Here is a 19,814-nt window from a genome sequence, read left to right as displayed (position 1 = left end):
CCTTGTCAGAGGCTTGGCCCCTGCCTTTAATGGATCCGACGTGGAGCCTTCCAGGGCCCACGATGCTGCATGGCCTTCAAGGGAGATTTCACTCACAAGCTATGATACCTCTTTCATAGGACTTAGAGTTGTCAGGTCTCTAGGGAACCACCAGCTTTTGTCGTTCTGTTTATGCCCTAACTGAGGCAAGAACGATTTCAAGGGGCCAAACACCCCATCTCTTCTCCTCTTCATTCCCCCTTGTCATGTTGTTCCCTCTTGGAGAGTAGCTGAATTTCTTTTCTAGGAGAGAAGGGGCCAAAAAGGTATTCTCAAGACCTGTGGGATCATCAGCTCAGTTCATAGGAATCATCCTTCCAGCCCCAGAAATGGCATTGACAAAAGCAGTGATGGGCACAAGTTCAGGATTCCCCTGGGCCAAGAAGAGGGATGGGGGGGTAAGCATGGTAGGGAAAGGTTAGACAGAGTTTATGGTGATCCCCTCATGCAGTTCCTTAATGCCACTGTGTGATACTCAGGGGACCATGTATCTAGATTTTATGCCTAAAATAAAGCAGGTGCCCCTACAGGTAAAGCAGTGTGAGTACAGGAGCTGGGAACACCTGGATTTCTGTTTCTGGCCTTGTGCACTTAAGAAAAGTACTTCCCCATGTCTTTGCACATGGGGCTCAATACTGACCATTAATTCCCCCATGTCTGCCTCTTCTGCCAGGGGTCTTTTCAAACATAGACAATCATGGGATACTAAACTTGAAGGACAATAGAGATCATCTAGTCCCATCAACTCACTATATATATGAGGAACCTGAGGTCCAGAGTGGGGAAGTGTCTTACCCAAGGTCACATGGTGAGTTACCTCCTTTGACGTCTTTGTATGCAGTACAGACCCCCTGTCCCCCTCACCAATTTTAATTCTTAAGATCTTAAGACCTCATGAGTTTCTGTAGGTCCCAGAGGACTCAGGGATGACTAGATGCCTAGTATGGGATTGGTACTAAAATCCCTTAGGTGAGGGAAATATTCCAGGCCAGGATACTTCACAGAGCCTAGGTGAGGCATCTGGGAGTAGTGAGAGAGGGACCATTGCCTGGAGAGAAACAGTGGAGTCACAGACCCTCTAGGCCAATGGCCTGCCTTCCCTCTGCCTCAGACCCAAGAGAGCCCTTGTCCTGGGTTAGCATAGTGATGCTAGCACAGAAACATCTCATGTTGAAACCAAGTCTCCCTCTAAACATGACCTCATCAGTGAGGAACTTTCCTCCATCTCCACAATCTAACCCCACTCCCTGCAGACGGAGGGCACCCAACATCCAAGATGACTCAACTCTGTTTTGATCGTAATATGCCCTCAGAATGAGGAGGGGAAAGTCTCAGTGCTACCAACTCGATCTCTCCCCATCATAGGCTCAACGTCTAGCTGCCATTACGCTCTTCACATACCTGCACACAGCTTTCCTAAAAAGGTTGGCTTACTCCTATCTTGTCTGCACACGCACGTAAACACCCACGCACTCGTTACAGACATTATTTTATAGACATTATTTTAATCCGGGGTTGACTGAAAAACCTCCTTCTGGAGATTTGATCAGGAACACCCACGTCTCTGGACATCCTAATTCCGTCCATGGCAGGGTGGGGCCAGAGAGGAGCTGAGCTAGCATGGAAGTCCTCCTTGCTTGAGGCTGCCCATGGCTTGATGGCCACCAATGCTACTCCCCCAGGGTATTCCATCCCCTATGAGACTTGGAATTATGGGAAGGCTGAGAGATCAGCCATCATTGCACTGACTGGGTGAAATGAGAGGAAAAAGTGAAGGAGAAGGAGTTTATAGTCTTGGAAGTACAGTGCCCCCAACCTGGTGCAATCAAAGGTGGTTCACATTATCCCAGCTCCTAGGGTTAGAAATGGCCCTCAGGTATCCCTTAAGAATGTAAGGTCTGGAGAGCATTTTCCTCCCACCCCTTTGCCCCCCAGGGACCCTAGCGATTATGCCCTGTTCCCACCTCCCTCTCAAGCTCATCATCAGGGCCTCCTCCTACTTAGATGAGGCTGCCCCTCCCCTCCTCTTCCAGGACAATCCAAGGCCAAGCCCCCAAATGTTTTGCTCACGTCCCTTCCTCGGTTCAGTGGAGGCTGCAGCAAAAGTGGAGTGTTTCCAGTTTCTCTGACCATGCTTGGTTTTAAGTTAATCCCCTCCTCCTATCCTTCCCTTTTGCTGAGAATTCATTTGGCTGTTCCCAATATATCTGTATCCGTGTCCCGTATCTCTAGTTCTTCCCCTTACCTTTCAAGCTCCCTCTCTGTTTCCCCTTCTAGTTTTGATCTTCTTTGGGGGTTTTGGTTTTTACTTTATTTTGCTTTTTTCTGTTTTTCTGTTTTTTTGTTTTTGTTTTTTATAGGTTTCAGAGAAATTATGTTGAATCCAATAAGCCTTCCCGGACATTCCAAGCCTCTTAACCATGGCATCTATGTTGAGGATGTCAATGTTTATTTCAGCAAAGGACGTCATGGCTTTTAAAAACTCCTTTTAAGCCTCCCTGTTTTGATGTCACCTTGGTAGGCTGGGCCCTCTGAGAGGTTGGAAGCTCTAGGCATTGTTCTGTTTGGATCCGGGGATGCTAAGTAGAAACTACACGAGCCGCTGGTGCCCCTGCATCCTTTATCACCACCAAGACGGGTGTTTGCCCCCATCCGCCACTGGCAGGGTTGCCCTTTCCCTCCAATCATCACTGTGCTCCTTTTTTTTCTGGCCTCCAAGGCAGCTCCTGCCATCATCTTAAGAGCCAATAAAGAGAATTAAAAACCTGTGCACCAGGAACCATCTCTTAAATACACTAGCCATTCTCTTGCTTTCCACAAACAACCCAACCACCACGAGAAAGCCTGATGAAGTCCAGCCGTGCTCCGGCCTCACTTTCCCCGCTTGGAAGCGTGGGGTCTCCCTGGCTCTCCCTAGGATACCAGGCCATCCTCTTAGTGACCTCGTCGCCCTGCAGCCTCCCGTGGGGAAGAACATCTAAGCAGAGGTGGAGACGGCGCGGTGAGAGGAGAGGGAGCCAGGCCCAAGTATTGGCACCAGATTAGGTCTCAGAGGAAAGAATGGAAACCAATCATTTTCTATATATATATGTATTTTTTCTTTTTGGTGGAGAAAACCGTACCTTTTTTTTGGACACACTTTCCCCCTACTTCCTCTTCTCTCTGGAACGGCTCACAGTGAGTGGTATTAGAAAACTCCTTGGAGAAGAGGATTTCTCCAGGGCTCCTTCTTGGCCTCTAGATCTGCAGTTCCGACAAGCTTTGGCTGCAGGAGGTCTTGCCCGTGAATTGGGCATCCTGCTAGGACCACAAGGAACCAAGGGAATCAGGGACCAAGGCCCTTCCTGCTGTTCCATGATCCCAGGATTGGCTCTCTTACCCCACTTTTACTTATTCTTGACTCTGAGAACTTTTGGCACCCAATGGAATCACCATTTCAAGGCCAAGATGAACTGAAGGGGAAGAGAAGTAAAAATTGGCCTCCTCCAGCCCCTCTCATGGCTCCAATGGAAGTGTCATCCTGTTCTCTGGTCAATATATGTGTTTACTTTGCTTGCTTTGACTCATGCCTTACTCCATGGCCACCCTCTCCCAAAGAGGGAGGTTTGTTTCCCCCATTTTCAACTTGATCCACTGGGGAGAGGGAAAGGGATGCTTTTCCCCCTGCTTCAACAGGAAAGGTACAGTTGTAGGGCCTGAACCTCTCCCAGATTTGCTGCCATGTTGGCTGAGTGGACTTCGGGCTTGGCCTAGTTCCCCCCAACCCACCCATGGTGCCTCCGTTGTAGGGGGTCAGCACAGGCTGCCCCCTTGAGGGTGGAGCATGGAAGAGGGGGCCAACCGTGGGGAGATCGTAGGACAAAATGGTGGTGGTTTTAATCCACTAAGTTTTGGAGTGATGACACAGTAACAGATAACAGATTCTCTGCCTTGGGACATTTCCCTGGGGGCTAGGATTCCCACTTAGGGTTTTAGGTCCTGAGTCCTGTGGGTGGTGGTTCTTCACGTCGGGTTCCCAGCCTGATTCTGCAGACACCTCCATGGGCTTTAAAAATGCACAGCTTTCCAAGTTCTTGCCCAGTATCTGGGGTGGCCTCCCGGGCGCCTGAATGTTCAGAGTATCACACGGGGATTCAGCTTCTCTCAAGGGCCTAGAAGTGTGTTTATTTAGCCCCTCCCAGCTCCCCGCCATCCTGCTCCCCATTGCTTCATGTCTGGCTATTCCCCATTGTGTCCTGCCAACCCTTTGGGCCAGGGCCCCCTCCTGAGTGTGGCTTTAAGGAGTAAGCTTGAGGATGATGTTTTTTAATTATTGTAAATCATTACCTCATTTCCAGCCTCCCAGGCTCCATCCATCCCAGCATCTTTTATTCTGCCATTTTCTTCACCTTGTGCTATGACCATGGGGCGTTTGTGTTTCCGCAGAGACATATAGGAGTGTTCAGTGTATAGTTTCTTAATAAACACTTTATTTTCTAATGAAATGACTGGATCAGACCTCTTATTTGGCAATTTTGCAAAGAATATTAAAGATACGTAGAAATTTCAGGCTACCCTGTTTTTTAATTCCCCCCAATTTTACTATTACTCTTTTAAAGGAGTTTCTTAGCCAAGTCCTGTTTGCAAAGGATTTTACAATCTGTTCCATTGGTTGCTTTCACTGAGACCCCTCCAGATACAGACTGAGTCCATACAGTGAAGGGTTTCCTCATCTTACTGAGAAAGAATTAGAGGCACAGAGAGTTGAATGGTTCGCTCAGGGTCACACAAGCACAAGAGACAGAAGCCAGGTTCAAACCTGACTCTTTCAGATACAACTCAGGTTACTGAGACCCTTGTCTCCTCGGTGGCTGGGGACTCTTCTATTGTCCGTACAGCCAAGGCTTATGGAGATTCTTTCTTCAGAGCTGATGTGTAAGAGGGTCTGGGAGTGGGGTTGAAGGATCCTTTATCTTTGGTGCACCAGTAAGCCAGTGTAATTTTTCCCTTGGTTGCAGTGGTTTTATATCTCCCTTATGGATCTTGGGGAAGTGACTTTGCCCAGAGGAAGATGGGGTTTTGGGCTTGTAGACCAACATGCCAATCATCCAGAGACCACTCCCTGCCCCCCCACAGACACATACACACTAAGGTAGGCCAAACTCTCATGTCAGGTCTCATGTGGGCTACCAGAAAAGGAGAGGCAGAAGGGTCCTGGGGTCCTACTGAGGCTAAAATGCTTAGATGAGCTGGCTGTATCTGTCTGCCCTTGGTTCCTGGGCCCTGACCCAGCTAGAAGGATCAAAATGCCTCTGTAACTTACAATATCTTCCTTTTAGGAGGAAGGGACTTTGTATGTAGGAGATTTGGAACAAGAGAGGAGGTCGGGGGCTGGGAGGATTTTGACCCTTCCCTTGGTCTCAGTAGGCTTTTTGGGGGCTTCTTACTTAGGAAATAAAGATGAGGCATGCGGAAGTAAGGTGGGTGAGCTCAAGGTGGAAGTCCAACAGGGATTGATTCGGCTAGGTTGGTGCTTTTTCTACTTACCCTTACTCAATCTCTTATTTAAGTCTAGCTTGGTTTGAGCCCTCACCTCACCTCATCCCCATTGGAAGCTCCTTTTCTATAGAGCGGCCTGAGTAGGGGGTTGCCCAGCTCCGCATTCTCCTGTTCTCAAGGGTTCCAGGATTGGACCAGGGATGCCCCAAGGGTTGAGACTGTCTTTGGGACCTTCAGGCTGCATGGATTCTAGGGAGAATTTCATTATTAATAAGTAGAGATATTTAAGTTTTTTTTTTTATCAGGATGTGTAGAGCCTGCCAATGCTTGGGAGAAAAGATGATGAATAGAAACGGCCCCTGGGAAGATGGGAAAGAAAAGCGCCCATCCTCGGGAGGAAGGCTCAGCCACGTGGAGGGAGAGCTCTCCTGGTGCAGCAGGAGGAAGAGGAAAAGATGAGGGTTTAGAGGTTTGGGGCAGGCAAGGGAATGAGAGAGTTCTTGTCTGGTGGCTTCTGTTTTGCCTATCAAGTGTAAGGCAAGGCCTTGTGCTGCAAGCGAGAACATCTAAGAGCGTTGAGAAGGTCTAAAGCAGCAGAAGAGACCGCGGCAGATGGCAGGGAAGCACGAAAACGTTGCCGGGAGGAATGAGGACTGGCTGAGACTGGGGAGCTGTTTTGAGTGTCCAGGATTCTGTTCCCCATGCTTTCCTGCTGGGCTTTGAAGTCCCATGGCATCTACCCCAACGTTAGAGGCTCTGGGCCAGTCAGCGCTGGCACAGGGGAGGCGTGGAGAGAGGAACTCAGCCCACTAAGGATGCTGGGTTGGACAGGCTTCAGGCAGGGAGGCTCAGGGGACCAACAAGACCCGTAGCTCTGTGTTTGGAATCTCACCCACAGGATTTCACAGTGGCTTTCTCAGACTTGAGGTTACGTTTTGGTCCTAGGGGATTTCGTGGCAAAGCTTCAATCCATGAAACCAGTGTGCCTGCCATGTGCTGTCTGGATCTTCATTCTGGAAGGAGTGATTGAGGGGCCCTGGTTCTGAACCCTGTTCTCTGAAGCTCAGAGGGTGGGGAACCCACTGTACCCTTAAGAAGCTGTAGGACAGTGGTCAACTCAGTTGTAGGGCCTTCCAGGGACATGCTCTGGAAAGGACCTGAGTCTTTCACTAGGGTTGTGTGGACAGATCCCAGAACTGGTTGCCAAGCTCCAAAGAATGGGCTTTCCTGGGGAGCCTTAGTAACGATCATTATGGCGAACTTATGAAGCACCTATTCAGAGCCAGGCACATTTGACCCATGAGGACGCTGAAGCTCAGAAAGGGTTAGTAATCACTAGGCCAGGTTTTCACAGCTGTGAGTGGCAGAGCCAGGACTGACACGGGGTCTCTTTGACCTCCTGGTGCTCTTGGCTGTTCAGCTGCCCCATAGAGCAGCCCCATCTGCTCCTGGAAAGCTGCAGTCCTGAGATCTCCACAGGCATAGCCTCCCCCTGGCTCCGTAGATGAAGTCCTTCAGGGGTCTTTGGGGCTAGATGCTATCCCTAACTTCCTCCTGAAAACACCCGAACACGGTGATTTTGAAAAGAACGTCTGCCACGCTCCTTCTTCACCCATTCTAGCATTTAGTGACCCTTGATGCCTGAAAATGTGGTTTTTCTTACATCTAAGATGAATCATCTGGTTTTCAGTTGGTGAGATCCCCAAACAGACAAGGGTGGCATCTTTGCTGTCAAGAAGGACTTGTTGGCTGAGACACACCTGATTCCTCAAGTTGGTAGGTGAGGCTGCTCAGGTCTGGGCAAGCAGGAGCGGCTTCAGGCAGGAAGGTAGTGGAAGGAAGATCCTTGCCTGACTTGTGCACCCCCATCTGAACTTTGTTCACCCTTCCTCAAAGACCTCCTGGTGTGTGGAAGCTCGGCCATGTGCTTCTCACCCAGGGAAAGAGCAGATGCCAAGCATCTTCAATTTGGAAGCCAAGAAGCTGGGCTCTGGGCTACCCTGTCGCTCCCTTCTTACGTGGGAATTCTTTTGTGTAGCCAAGCTCCCAGGCACCACATGTTCCCCTCCCCAGCCGCAGGTGTGACCTCAGCCTAGCACTGGGCCGTGACGCTTCCCCTGGCTCTGCCCAGCTCCTGCAGGTCAAGGCCAGGCCTGAGCAGACGCTCAAGCGTCTCAGATACAGGAGCTAGACGCCAGGGAGGGTTTGATGCTGTGGAGAGAGCACGGGGAGCCGGCAGATCAATGCAGGGTGACTTCATTGTGTGTAGCTTCCTGGACTGCACCACATGCGGACTAGGCAGAGGGCCTTTGTTCCTTCAGTGTTTACCGACTCGGAGCTCCGGCTAGACTCACAGGTGGCCTCCAGAGTGACTCTGAAATGGAGAGCAAGATGAGGGTAGCAGTGAGGGACAGACAGGGAGGCGTGAAGGTGAAGGGATGCTGGCTGCTCTGAGGCTCCTTTGGGAAGGATAGAGGGGAAACTCTTCAGTGTGACAGCGGAGGAGGCGACGGGGCAGCGAGGAGGGTGGGAGCTTCAGGGGAACCTGGTCTGCATCCAAATTGTCCAGGAGGCCTGAAGCTCTACTCCCCTGCACCCCTAGCTTTGCCCCACCCCTGACATCCCCACTGTACTGCTGGGGAGCGGCCGAAGCGGCCAGTGGCCTCAGTTGCCTTGGATAGCTCTGGTTCTGCATTTTGCCTTTAGAAATCCTGTACCACCCCCACCCCCCCACACCGCCCTACTCACCTCTCAAGAAAATCTCAGCCAAGATCTAATCATATATCCCAGAGCTAAATAAGCCTCCTTCCACTCTCCTTGAACCCAAAGTGAGTTGAAGATCTCTTGCTGGCAAGAGATCAGGTTTCTTGTCTGCTTTTGCACATGGTTCGGAAATTTAATCAGGATTCCGAGGGTAGGATTTTAATCCCAATTCCTCCTTCGATAAAGTGACCCCAGTTTGCCCCTGGGACTTAAGCTCTGCTTGCTCGGGGAGGAGATTGGGTGGGTGATGAGGGCTAAGAGCTCGCTGCCTTTTCGTCTCTTTCCATCAGGACCCTGTCCCCTCCTGGGTGTGTACCTGAGAGCAGTAGCTCTTCCTTCCCCACCCCCTTTGCCTTCCAGCTGGAGGGGATGCATTGCTCAGATATTCTGCAGGTTTGGGGGTGGGGCATTGTGAGAACTGGGGAGAGTGAGGGAGATATTGGGGTTATCCGTTGACTACAGCCTGTTCGGCTCCCGTGCAAGAAAGAAACCAGAAAGGCAGGAGGATCTCTGAGAAGCACAGATCCTAGAGGGACACAGAGGATGCTGATGACTCAGATTCTGTGCCAAAGGCAAGGCCAGGTCCATGCAGGTCCCGTTTGGGAAGGAATGTGGAACTACTTGGGTAGAGGAGAAAGGCAGGCTTTCCAAGTTCCCAGGGAAGATCCGAGCTGTAGAGAAACCCTGACTGAGAGCTTTGTTGAGACTTTCAAGCCTGGAAAACAGGGGATGCATGAGCTTCCTACTCAGACCAGAGGCAGCCCTGGGCATCTCAGGATCACGTGTCTTCCCACGACCCTCTGCAGATAGGAGCCGCTTAAGGCCGCTCCGATGTCCATAAACCTGCCTTTGATTTGGCTGAGAGTGGACGGGGGGGCCTGTGGCATAAGGCAGGAAGAATGGAGCTTGGCTTTCCTGAGAGGGAAAGAGCAATTCTCCCTTCACACCCTGTCTAAGAGCAGTGGCAGGCGCTGTCTGAGAGTTTGGAAGGTGGATCAGAATGGCCTACATGGCTGTGGAGAAGGTTTGAAGACCAAGGGTTGAGGCTGCTCAAAGGTATGAGTTCCAGGGTTGTGTCCGACTTGTGGCTCCATCCAAGTTTGAGGAACAGAGTGTCATGTCAGTTCGGAAAAACCCCACCAAGCCTGACTTGGGTGAGTGATGGCGGAGGCCTTGGTGGCTGACAGTGACACCCAGCTTGTCTATGGAGCTCTCTTTCCTCCTCCCCGTTTCTACCTCCCATGTGCTGTTACCATGGCAGCAAAATGAAGCCTGGTTCGGTCTTTGGGGACCTCAGTGGAGCAACCAGCCTATTTCCCTTCAAAAGACAAGGGACAAGGCTTCCCTCTCTTGTCCCTACGTTTATTCTGCAGTGAGAAGGGCAAGGACCTAACCCCTGTAAAGTGACTTCACTGCTGTCAACTATGGCCTGGTGATGCTTCTTTTATAGAGCTCTGAAATGCCACCTACTTTTTTACTCTGAAGCACACACCAGCTTTGGTCTGTTTTGGTCCCCGTGATAATGTTTTAAAATTGCAATGCCATGTCCGTTACATTGCAACGTTTGCAACAGCCTTCGGCCAAAGTCATGTGATCCTGACTCCCAGATGGACTTCTCAGGGGAAGAGAAGGTGTGGGGCTGGGGGGAAGGGGTCCTGGGTGCTCTTGGAGGAATGACATCTGTCTACAGTCTGTGCCACAGTTCTTAGTAGCTGGACAGGCCTAGGGAGGTATTTACTACACACAGCCAGGTTCTCGAGGGTGTTGGGAGCAGGGAGACACGGAACATCCTTGAATTTGGAGCTGAGAGGGTTTAGATTCCATAACACAGGAGACCCCTGGACCTACAAACGCTGTTTCACTGCCAACCCTTCTCAGCACTGGCCAGACAAACTGTCTCCAAGATCTTCCCTCCTGCTGCCACAGTCAAGAAGGACAAGTCCTAAAGTCTGTGTACCATGGGCCAACCAATGTAGGCACCTCTCCCAGGTCCCTCCTACAAGCAACCTTAGGGATAAGGAAAATTCCGGAATGCAGGCTAGATGCTAAGTCCAGCCCACGTATTATGTATACACCAACGTGTCAGCCTTCTCTTACTGTTAATTCTGAGAAAAAGACTCACGTGACAGAGAACCCGAGAGGAAATCTCAAAGCAATTTTTGTCATGAGTGTTAGGTCTCTGAAAACTCACGCTGGCTGAGAGGGCACAGCCAGGATCTCTCTTGTCGCTCCCATCTTAGAGCCACAGCTCTGGACCAAAGCCTTCTGCTTCAGAGGGAGCCAGATGCAGAGCCGACCAGTGAGAACTTGACTCTGGTGGGGAGGGTGGGTAGGAGAGGCACCATGAATAAAGAATATATTCTGAGAATGTCCTTCCTGCGAGAACTGAAATTCTGAGTTCATGCGCGAATGACTCATGGAATCGTTCAATCTTTATGGCTGTCAACTGGACACTTCCCGGTATTATAGCAGGCAACTGCTGTGTAGTACCTTTGATACCAAACGGACAATCTGGTCATTAAGAAGACCAGAATGACACCACTGTGCATTTCTAGGATGGTATCTTTGGCCATCTTAGTAATTTTGTGGGTCAGCCACTTGACCAACTACTGCCCTACATGGATCGATCAGTTTTCTGGGAAAGCTTCAGTTTCTACAACGGGGTCCTGTCTTCATTTGAATGCCCAACTTGTTATTAAATAAATCATGCTGTAAGGATCAAGTGCTCTCCTTTTCCTTGGCTGTGGAAATGTTTCCCTCTAGTTTCATAAGATGCTAAGAGCCCATCAAATAACTTTGGAGAGCATTGTATGGTATAGCCAACCTCTTGCAGGTTTACCATGCATGTTAGGATACTGAAGGCTCTGAGAAGTCCTCCTTTAAATAACCCTTTTTATCCTACCTCTTTCCCAATCTAATTGAACATAAAACACTCTTCACTCTAAATAGACTCATGCATACACTCTAGGTAACACTTGGTCAGGGTGTGGGCAGAAGCTTTTTGAAGAAGAACAAAGCACGATGGGTTAGTCGACCACTGACCTCTTACATCAAGATGAACCACCACAAAAAAAAGAGAAAAAAAAAGGTGAACCACAACACCCCGACACCTTTGCCCAGCTTTAGGCTCGGTCCCCCAGTTTGGCCCTCGGCTTTGTATGGAGGAAGAAATGATTCTGGCAGCTGGTGGGTAGGTGCTCTTGTGAAGTGCAGGAACCCTTCACTGCGATGCCTCGGAAGAAAATGGTAAGTCATTTCACGTAAGAGCTTAAGACTTCAGCCCTAAACCTGGTCACCCTCCCAGGTGGATGGAGGTGACATCATCTAGCAGTAGTGCACGGCAGTGAAGAGCTGGCATCAGTCTCAGCACTACCGCCAGCAAAATGACTTGGGTAAGTTACCTTTCCTTGTTCCATATTTGTCTCTGAGCTTGCTGTCCCTCAGATAAAAGATCCTACCCAGACAGGTGTCCCAAATACCATGTCCCCACGAGTCACTGTTGTCTCCTAGTGGGGGACATCTTTTGGTTCTGGGGTCTGTCTCTCTGTGCTGAGTGTCTTAGTGTATCACGTGGGAAGGGTGACCTCCGACCCCTCCTGGAGTTCTGGGGAGGGGGGAAGAGGGATAGGATTGCTGCCCTTCTGGGTGAGGGTTGGTGGATTTCTCCCGAAGAGGAATGAAGCAGATGCTTGGAGGTTAATAGACCCTCGCTGTCACAGTCGGACAGGGCCAAGCGGGAGTTCTTGGCAAGATTTTCCAACTTTGATCTCAAGAAGGCAGCTCTGCCTAACAAATAGTCTGAAATGTCAAAGAATAAATGTTAAAGCTTGAGGGGTCGTTCTCCTGGGAGTTGCCTGGGCTGGCTAGGGAGGGAGAGGAGGAGGGAGAGAAGGACACAGCAGAATCCTTCACATAAAGATTCCGACTTGGTTTTGTGATATTTAAGAAAAAAGAAAACTCTGAATTATTTATAGCGCAGAAGATGGAAGCTGGATGTAGAAAAGTGGCTGGGCTTGAGATGGTAGTTCACGATCCAACTGCCCCAGCTTTGAAATGGTAAAACTTTTCTTGTTGGTGACACGCTCTTGACCTCTCCTTATCTGTTATTATGATTACTATTATTGTTCTTTTAATTAAGAAAATGTATGGCTTTTGCTTCTGTGAGTCGGGGAGAGGCAGTTTCTAGAAATGACCCCATCAGCTTCCAGCTTGTGCCTCTTCAGACAAGGATCTGGGGACCCCCGCTCCAGTATGGGTGGGTAGCATCTTGGGTAGCAGTTGGTGGCCTGGCCATCAGTTGGCCATGTTGATCTGGGAAGGTGGATTTCATGTGTCAGTTGTTCCATCTAAAAAATGGAGCCAATTGTCATATGCCTCTTCTAGGTATACTGGGCGTATGAATGACGCCATGTGGTCAAAACACCTAGGCACTTGGGTGAGGGTGGCAAGAAAATAGCATCTCTGTTACATGAAGGGGGGAAAGGAATTAAAGAAATTTAAAAAGGGAAAATCAGATGTGATGGAAGGATTGGTGTTCAACCTAGAGGGAATGGGGTCTTTCATCTGTTTATTTTCCTCAGTGATGTTGTTTAGATATTAATAAAAATACTTCTGTTTGATAATGCATCCTGATTCTATAGCATGGGTAACTGAAAGCCACTGATAATCTCAAAATTGCAGTCAAATTTAAAATTGTAAGTGTAATTGACACTCTCAGGGATGCCAACAAATAGAGACAATCTTTGGACAGGTTGCGGGTGTTTGAGTTGAGGCGGGTCCAGGTGCAAATCAGATCATCGGTAAACCTCCAAACAAGCAATGTTGTGTTTAAGATGTATTGCTTTTACTGAAAATATTAATACTTTTGCTTTTTTTCTAGACTTGTTTTTTTTCCACTTCGAAGAACCTAGAGAACATTTTGCAGTTAAAATGTCACAGTGACACTCCTGTTATAAAACTCTGGAAGTGTACTTATTTTTATATTCGGTAACTTACTCTACCTCACAGAAAGGTCTTCCAAATATTTTTTTCCCCACTCCCTACTTTCAATGCTGTAGAAGTATGACTAGCATTCTTGCTCTAGGACAGTGGTTCTCAAACGTTCTGGGCTTGGAACCCCTTTACACTCAAAAATTAGAAAGACCTTGAAAGTTTTTGTTTATGTGGGTTATATTCATCTACAATTACTGTAATTTAAATTAAAACTGAGAAACATTGGAAAACACAAGTGCACACACACACACACACACACACACATTTTATTTAGCCATCAGGGCAATGATGCCATCACATGTCAGGAAGTCACTGGAAAAACTCCTAGTATACCTGTGAGAGAATGAGAGTGAACAAAAGGACAGACCATCTTAGTATTCCTAGGAAAATAGTTTTGACACGTGGATCTCCCGAGAAGGTCTCAGGGCCACCAGGGCTATTTGGACCACATTTTGAGACCTGCCACTCTAGGGAAAACTGATGCATGAGCAGATACGGAAATCAAGTCTAGGTCCTCTTGGTACCAGTGAATGGTACCAGTTATGCACTTTGCTCCAAATGTCGGACTCCATCAGAACTTCATTTCTTAATGCAAACATCACCACTGCCCCTAAAGTGCCAACCCAAACCCAACTGGATATAACCGTGTATGCTCGGTTGCTAGGGATGTGGGAACCGTACAAGAAAGAATTCATCTAGTATAAAGAAAACTGGGAGGTTGGGTGCGTGCTTGCTCTGGAGAAGGAACGTGGGCTTGATGCAGCAGTAAATATTATTGGCCGATTGAAGAGACTCAGCATGAGCAGGGTTTGCAAAATCCCAATGTTGAGGACAGGGAGAATGAATGTCAGGGGGATGAAGAGCTTTTGCAATCAGCACCTTGCGGGTCAGAAGTCTCATCACGTGCATCATAGCCCTCATTGTGCATCGCATTTGGATTTGTCTAAGGAACATGTAGGACTTAGCAGTGTTCTACCAGGTCCCTTAGGAGCGTCTATTTAAGTTTAGAGACCCTGGTCCCTCCCTCATTCACCTAACGTGGGCAGCTTTGGTGGAGAAAGATTGGACCATGAAATGCATAAGGTCTTAAGGAGCCTCGTCGGGTCAACTCGATACATGCGTCAGACAGAGGGAGTTGTCCCGTCCTTGGGGTCCTGGGTGCACGACACCGTGTTTATGCTTCCTAGCGTTTTTACCTGTATAACCCAGATTTATCACTTATATCTGGGGGATCAAGAACGGCTCTCAGCTTGTTCTGAGGGGTCCTTTGTCCCCAGTATTTCACAATCCTCACCAGGAAAATAAGGTCTTTCAAGAATGCCTCTGAGGTCATGAGTTGATGTTGGTTCATTGATTCATCCTTCAAACAGTTATTGGGCACCTACTCTGTACCATGAGTGGCATCTACTCTGCCATTGAGTGAAGCAGTTGTATTTCCTGCCCTCTAGAGCTTCACAGTCTACTGCACTGGTTCTTGTTGGGGGAAGGGGTGACTTGTCTCCCAGGGAGTTTGATTATCACAAATAAGGGTATAGCCCCCATAACTGGCAGCCCCCATAACAATGAATTACCTGGCCCAAAATGTCAGTAGTGCCAAGGTCAAGAAATCCAGTCTAGTGGGAATACAGATCGGTATCCCTTATCTTGGGCAAGAGGGTTTTCATACTTTTCAGGGCCCTCCTTCAGCTGCCAGGAGTCCGAGGGCCATGGCGTCCATATCCCCTGTCCTACACCCCTTCTAGATAAAGTTGCAGTTGCCTAAACCAGAATTCCTTACCAAAATGGTCCTTAGCCCACTTCCAGGGCACTTGCAGGCCTGTCCGTTGGTCTTTTCTCCTAAGTGTGGGCTGCACTGCAGGTGTGTGCCCTGTAAAGCCCAAGAGTCGGCCAAGGGGCTGCTGTTTGGGGGCAGAGGGGAGTGTGAGTGAGGGGTGAGTGGTGGCTCAGGCTGGGGCGCCTTGTGCTTCTTTGGCCGTGCAATGGGAAAGGGGAGCAAGCCGGGGGCCAGCTCTCTGGCACCGCGTGGCCCAACTCCCAACTCCAAGGAGCCTGAGATGTCTAAATTTGTACCTGGTTCTTCAGGTCATTCTGAAAATGTATTCAATAAGGTAGGAAGATAGGATGTACCTTATTTAAGAGCGTGTTAGCTTGATTAATGACTTCTGAATTTTTGAACATGTGAGATTTGAGCTTCTAATTATTCTATTGTCCCAGGTCCTACAAATGTAAGGGACAGGCCTGGTGCAGACAAATGAGTAATTATGAAGCAATATGATGAAATTGTGAATGAGGTAAACATAGAGGAAGGACACTTAGTTCTTAAATGTAGTTCTGGAAAATACTGAATCATGACATCTGTTTGCAGCTGTATAAATAGAAATGGCAGTTCAGGGAACCCACAATCAGGATGATCAGTTCAGACTTTCAATGTTCTGTCATTTAGAGAGATGTCTGCCTCTTTGAGTCTGGGAAGCCTGATCCCACTGCCACATAGATAAATACTATGGTCCATTGGCAGCCTCGGGCTGTTCAAGTCAGGCATTCTTTGTGCTGGACCATCTCCACCCTGAGGTGGTGCTCATATAGTGTCATGCCCTTGTCAGGTTACCATGGAGACTGATCTTGAGGTCTCCAAAATTGATTTGTATTTATTGGGGATCTGCTGTTTCTGGATGCTGTGACCAGCATTAAACAGAGAGAGAGAGAGAGAGAGAGATAGGATGCACTCTCCCCTCCCCTACATGGGGACTATTGGGAGGGTATCTTTCCACAGCAGAGAGGTAAAGACCTTGGAGAAATTGCATGGGTATGATGGTGTTTTTCTTCTAATAGCATTGTGGTTTGTTTCTGATTACAAAAGTAATTTATATTCACAGTAGACAATTTGTTGAAATACAGAAAAGCACACAAACACATAAATTATCCACAGTCCCGTCACCCAGAGACAACACTGCTAACATTTTAGCTTTCTGCCTTTCAAATCTTTTTTATGTTCTTATTTAATTATTAAACAGAATCAAATCATTCTATGTGCACGTGCACACGCACACCCATTGCTTTGCTACTTCCTTTTTATAAGATTGTTTCATGTGCCATTTAACTAACCTTTTGCAATATTAAAAGACTTTTTATAGATAATCTATTCACATGGTTCAAACACATACACACACACACACACACACACACACACAAAACTTGTGCATGAATGTTCATAGCAGCATTTTTCAAAATAGCCAAAAAGTAGAAACAACCCAAATGTGTATCAACTGATGATAAACAAAATATGGGATACACAAACAATGGAATACTACTCAACAGTAAAAAGGAACGGAGTACTGGTATATGCTACATGAATGAACATCAAAAACAATATACTAAGTAGTGAAAGAAGCAGGACATGAAAGATCCTGTTTTGCACGATGCCACTTCTATGAAATGTCCCGAAGAGGCAAATCTATGTAGACAAGAAGTAGATTAGTGGTTGCCTAGGTTTGGGGTTGGGAATGGGGATTACCTGTAAATGGACCCAAGAGATCTTATCGGGGTGATGAAAATGTACAAAAACTGGATTATGGTGATGGTTGTGCCACTGGTAGATTTACTAAAATTCACTGAATTGTACATTAAAATGGGTGAGATTTATGGTAGGTAGATAATACCTCAATAAAGTTTATTTATTTATATGTAAATATATATGTAAAATAAAGTTTATATGTATGATATATATAATAAATATATGTAATATGTTGATGTAAAATAAAGATTTTATATACAAACTTTATTGAGGTATTGTTTACCTCAGTTATTATATATATGTTACATATATACATGAATTCTTCCTACACCTGTCCCTCATCTGCAGGTTCATTGTACCACCACCACCATCACCACACAGGTAACCACTGTTATTGTGTGTCCTTATGAACTATATCTAAACAAATTACATATAAACAAATATTAATATACACTCTTGTTTCCCCTCCATTTTGCACGTGTAAAACTATATCACACATATTATCCTGTGCTTTATAGTATTCCCCCTGCAAGCTTTTTGGAACTCTGAGAGAAATTGCTCATTGTTTTTTTTTTAGAGATACATGCTATTCCATTGCCTTGGTGTATCCAAATTCATTTAATTTCTTTATAATATTTTGCTCTTACAAATAACTTCAATGGATTGATCAAAAATATAATGAACCTAAATAAATGTGGTTGAACCTAAATACAACATTAATACAGGTCCAAATAATCCCCACAGGCTATTTGGTATACCTGTTTCGTACCTATAACCCGTATGAGGTTATACCAATGTGTACCCTCAGTAATAATATATGAGAATGAGGTTCTCCACAGCCTCAATAAACACAGAGTTGCAGCATGATTTTTAATGGCTGGGTAAGGTTCCACTGTGTGGATATACCATCTTTATTTTACTGTTTGGAAACTTGGCTTATTTTGTTTTATTTTTCTATTCTTATGAATAACAGCAGGCATTCCCACACTTTTGGTAGCTAAGCTGAATGAGGGGGATGGCTGAGCGGCAGCGCCCACCAGAGGCGCTGTGTGTCCCTGCATCCATGCCTTGTGGCCCACTGCAGACACCCCTGGGTATTTAGGGACTCCCCAAGAATCCCCAAGTAGCCAGTGGGCTCTCCTTAAGACAGCTGTCCTCTTGTAACAGAGAGCTAACTTAGGGAAGCCATCTCCTTCTAGAGCACGATGTCTTCAGAGCCCAGGATACAAAGTTGGTGAGTGTAGGGGTCCTTACCTTTGCCCAGGTGACTTCAAAGCGCTGTCAGTATTCCCATAATGTTGTTCTCCAAAGGGCTCTTCTGGCCAGAGTCCTGCCACATTTTAGGTTTGGGGATTCTGAGCTGCACAGTCGAAATGTTAATGGGATTCTGAGTGAAGCCTCTAATCTCATATGTCGTTCAGATGGCTGACCAAGCGTGGCAGCTTGACTTTCTCAAGGTCAGGGTGAGGGTTGGGAGGCAGTCCCCATGTACCCTGACCTCCTGCCCTGGCCTTTAAGCAGGTGGCCACCTGGGAACATACTGAGTGGGGCACAGCAGTAGAGGTTGAAGCTGGCTGCGAGAAAGGCCACAGACAATTCAGAGCGAGACGTTTCCAGCCAAAAAAGAGGGGCCCAAACTGGAGAGAAGTCAACCAGCTGGAGCGGATTCAAGGAAATAGCAACAGGAAAGACGAAGAGGTGGAGAGACTGATCATGAGATTATCTAAATCTGCAGCTTTGGAGGCCAAGCGACAGCCATGTTTTCTCTGTGGTAGCTCAGTGGTGACAGCAAAGAGCATGCTGGGATTCCAGTGAGTCCCCTTCTCTTTTCCTAAAAGGGCCCTTAGTGTCCTTCTGAGGTGGGCGTGGGACAGAGGCTGACCAAGAGGAGAAACTGACCCTCCCCTCTTCTGAGTTCTTGGGCTCTTATCTGCTGGAGAGGAGGTCCTGGGGAAAGGAGAGGTACATGGACAGCACAGCAGATGGTCCAGAAAGAACCCAAACATATGGGGGCACAGACAAGCATAAGGGGCTGATATTAAGGATTGAGATCGGGTGGTGACAGGGAAGGGAAAGGAAAACTGGGCCTGGGAGGAGCACTGAAATGGAGACCAACGAGTGCAATTAGGTTTGTGTCACTACCTACAGCCCAGGCAAGCTGTTCGTGGGTCATCTGTTAGAGGCGGCTGCCAAGATGGCATGTGTATTCCAGGATCCCTGGGTGCTAGCCCTTCGTATCTGCCAGTCTGAGGGAGGGACCATGGATGCCAGCCCTGGAAGCCCACTCAGGCATGTGTGGCCCACCGTATGAGGCTCTCTGGCATTCTCCTGGAAGCCAGGCTAGCTGGGAATCAAGGAAATACAGCATGGGAAGGACCTCTGAGAGACTGTCTTTCTCCCTCCCTGCAATGGGATTGCAAAGAAGCAGTTGTAGATGATTGGAGCAGCCACTGATGCCCAGGCCACAGGGGGCCTGGTGCCCTCACTGACATACTAGTGTCCGTTTCTTGCTTATTTCATCCAGTCATGCCCTCGGCAGGACCTACCCCAGCCCAGGAAGCGGAGAGCACAGTGCGCACCCAGGAATCGGCCCTGCCACTGCAGCCACCTCAGGTCTGGCTTGCTTCCTGCCTGCCTAACTCCCCCCTCCCCTTCCCCAGGCCCTGCTGCAGCTGGTGCGCTGATCTGCAAAACTGCTAATGCCACCGTGCTCAGCACCATGTGTGCTTGATAAATAGCTGTTCATTTTCAAAAGTTGTTAACTAAGGCATTAACTAAATGCTCCTTTCCTTTGAAAGATCTCCCGGGAAGGAGTATTTCCAGTTTCCCTGGAAGTTCACCCATATGACTCACTGAGGATTTTTCTGCCTCAGTGGCACACATTCGCTTAATGATACTCCAGGATTGAATGGGTATCTAAACTTAATTCAAAGCACAGGGCTTTGCAACAGGGTTGCAAAGAGAATTCAGCTCTGGTCCCTGAAATGGTCATGGACAGTGAAGTAATACACAATATTATGATAATTCT

General features: G+C 47.8%; 1 protein-coding gene and 1 long non-coding RNA gene across 2 annotated transcripts in view; one reads left to right on the top strand and one right to left on the bottom strand.

Annotated features, from left to right (window-relative positions):
- Positions 1–3,591, top strand: part of NTRK3 (neurotrophic receptor tyrosine kinase 3) — a 206,504-nt gene extending 202,913 nt beyond the window's left edge. The window contains exons 12-13 of the mRNA XM_024732934.1: positions 713–847; positions 2,400–3,591. Coding sequence (XP_024588702.1) covers positions 713–847; positions 2,400–2,518 — 254 coding nt within the window. The 3' untranslated portion in view covers positions 2,519–3,591. The remainder of the gene's footprint in view (positions 1–712; positions 848–2,399) is intronic.
- Positions 3,592–4,486: 895 nt separating this feature from the next.
- On the bottom strand, positions 4,487–18,140 carry LOC112391561 (uncharacterized). The gene is made up of 2 exons (XR_003001514.1): positions 18,041–18,140; positions 4,487–7,891 (listed from the first exon to the last, which is right to left on the bottom strand). It is a non-coding gene; the product is annotated as an uncharacterized LOC112391561 (long non-coding RNA).
- Positions 18,141–19,814: the final 1,674 nt, after the last annotated feature.

The sequence above is a fragment of the Neophocaena asiaeorientalis genome, unplaced genomic scaffold, assembly GCF_003031525.2.
Source record: "Neophocaena asiaeorientalis asiaeorientalis breed wild unplaced genomic scaffold, Neophocaena_asiaeorientalis_V1.1 scaffold442, whole genome shotgun sequence".
NCBI lineage: Eukaryota > Metazoa > Chordata > Mammalia > Artiodactyla > Phocoenidae > Neophocaena > Neophocaena asiaeorientalis.
Note: the sequence above shows the minus strand (reverse complement) of the source record. Positions and strands in the feature narration are given on the sequence as shown.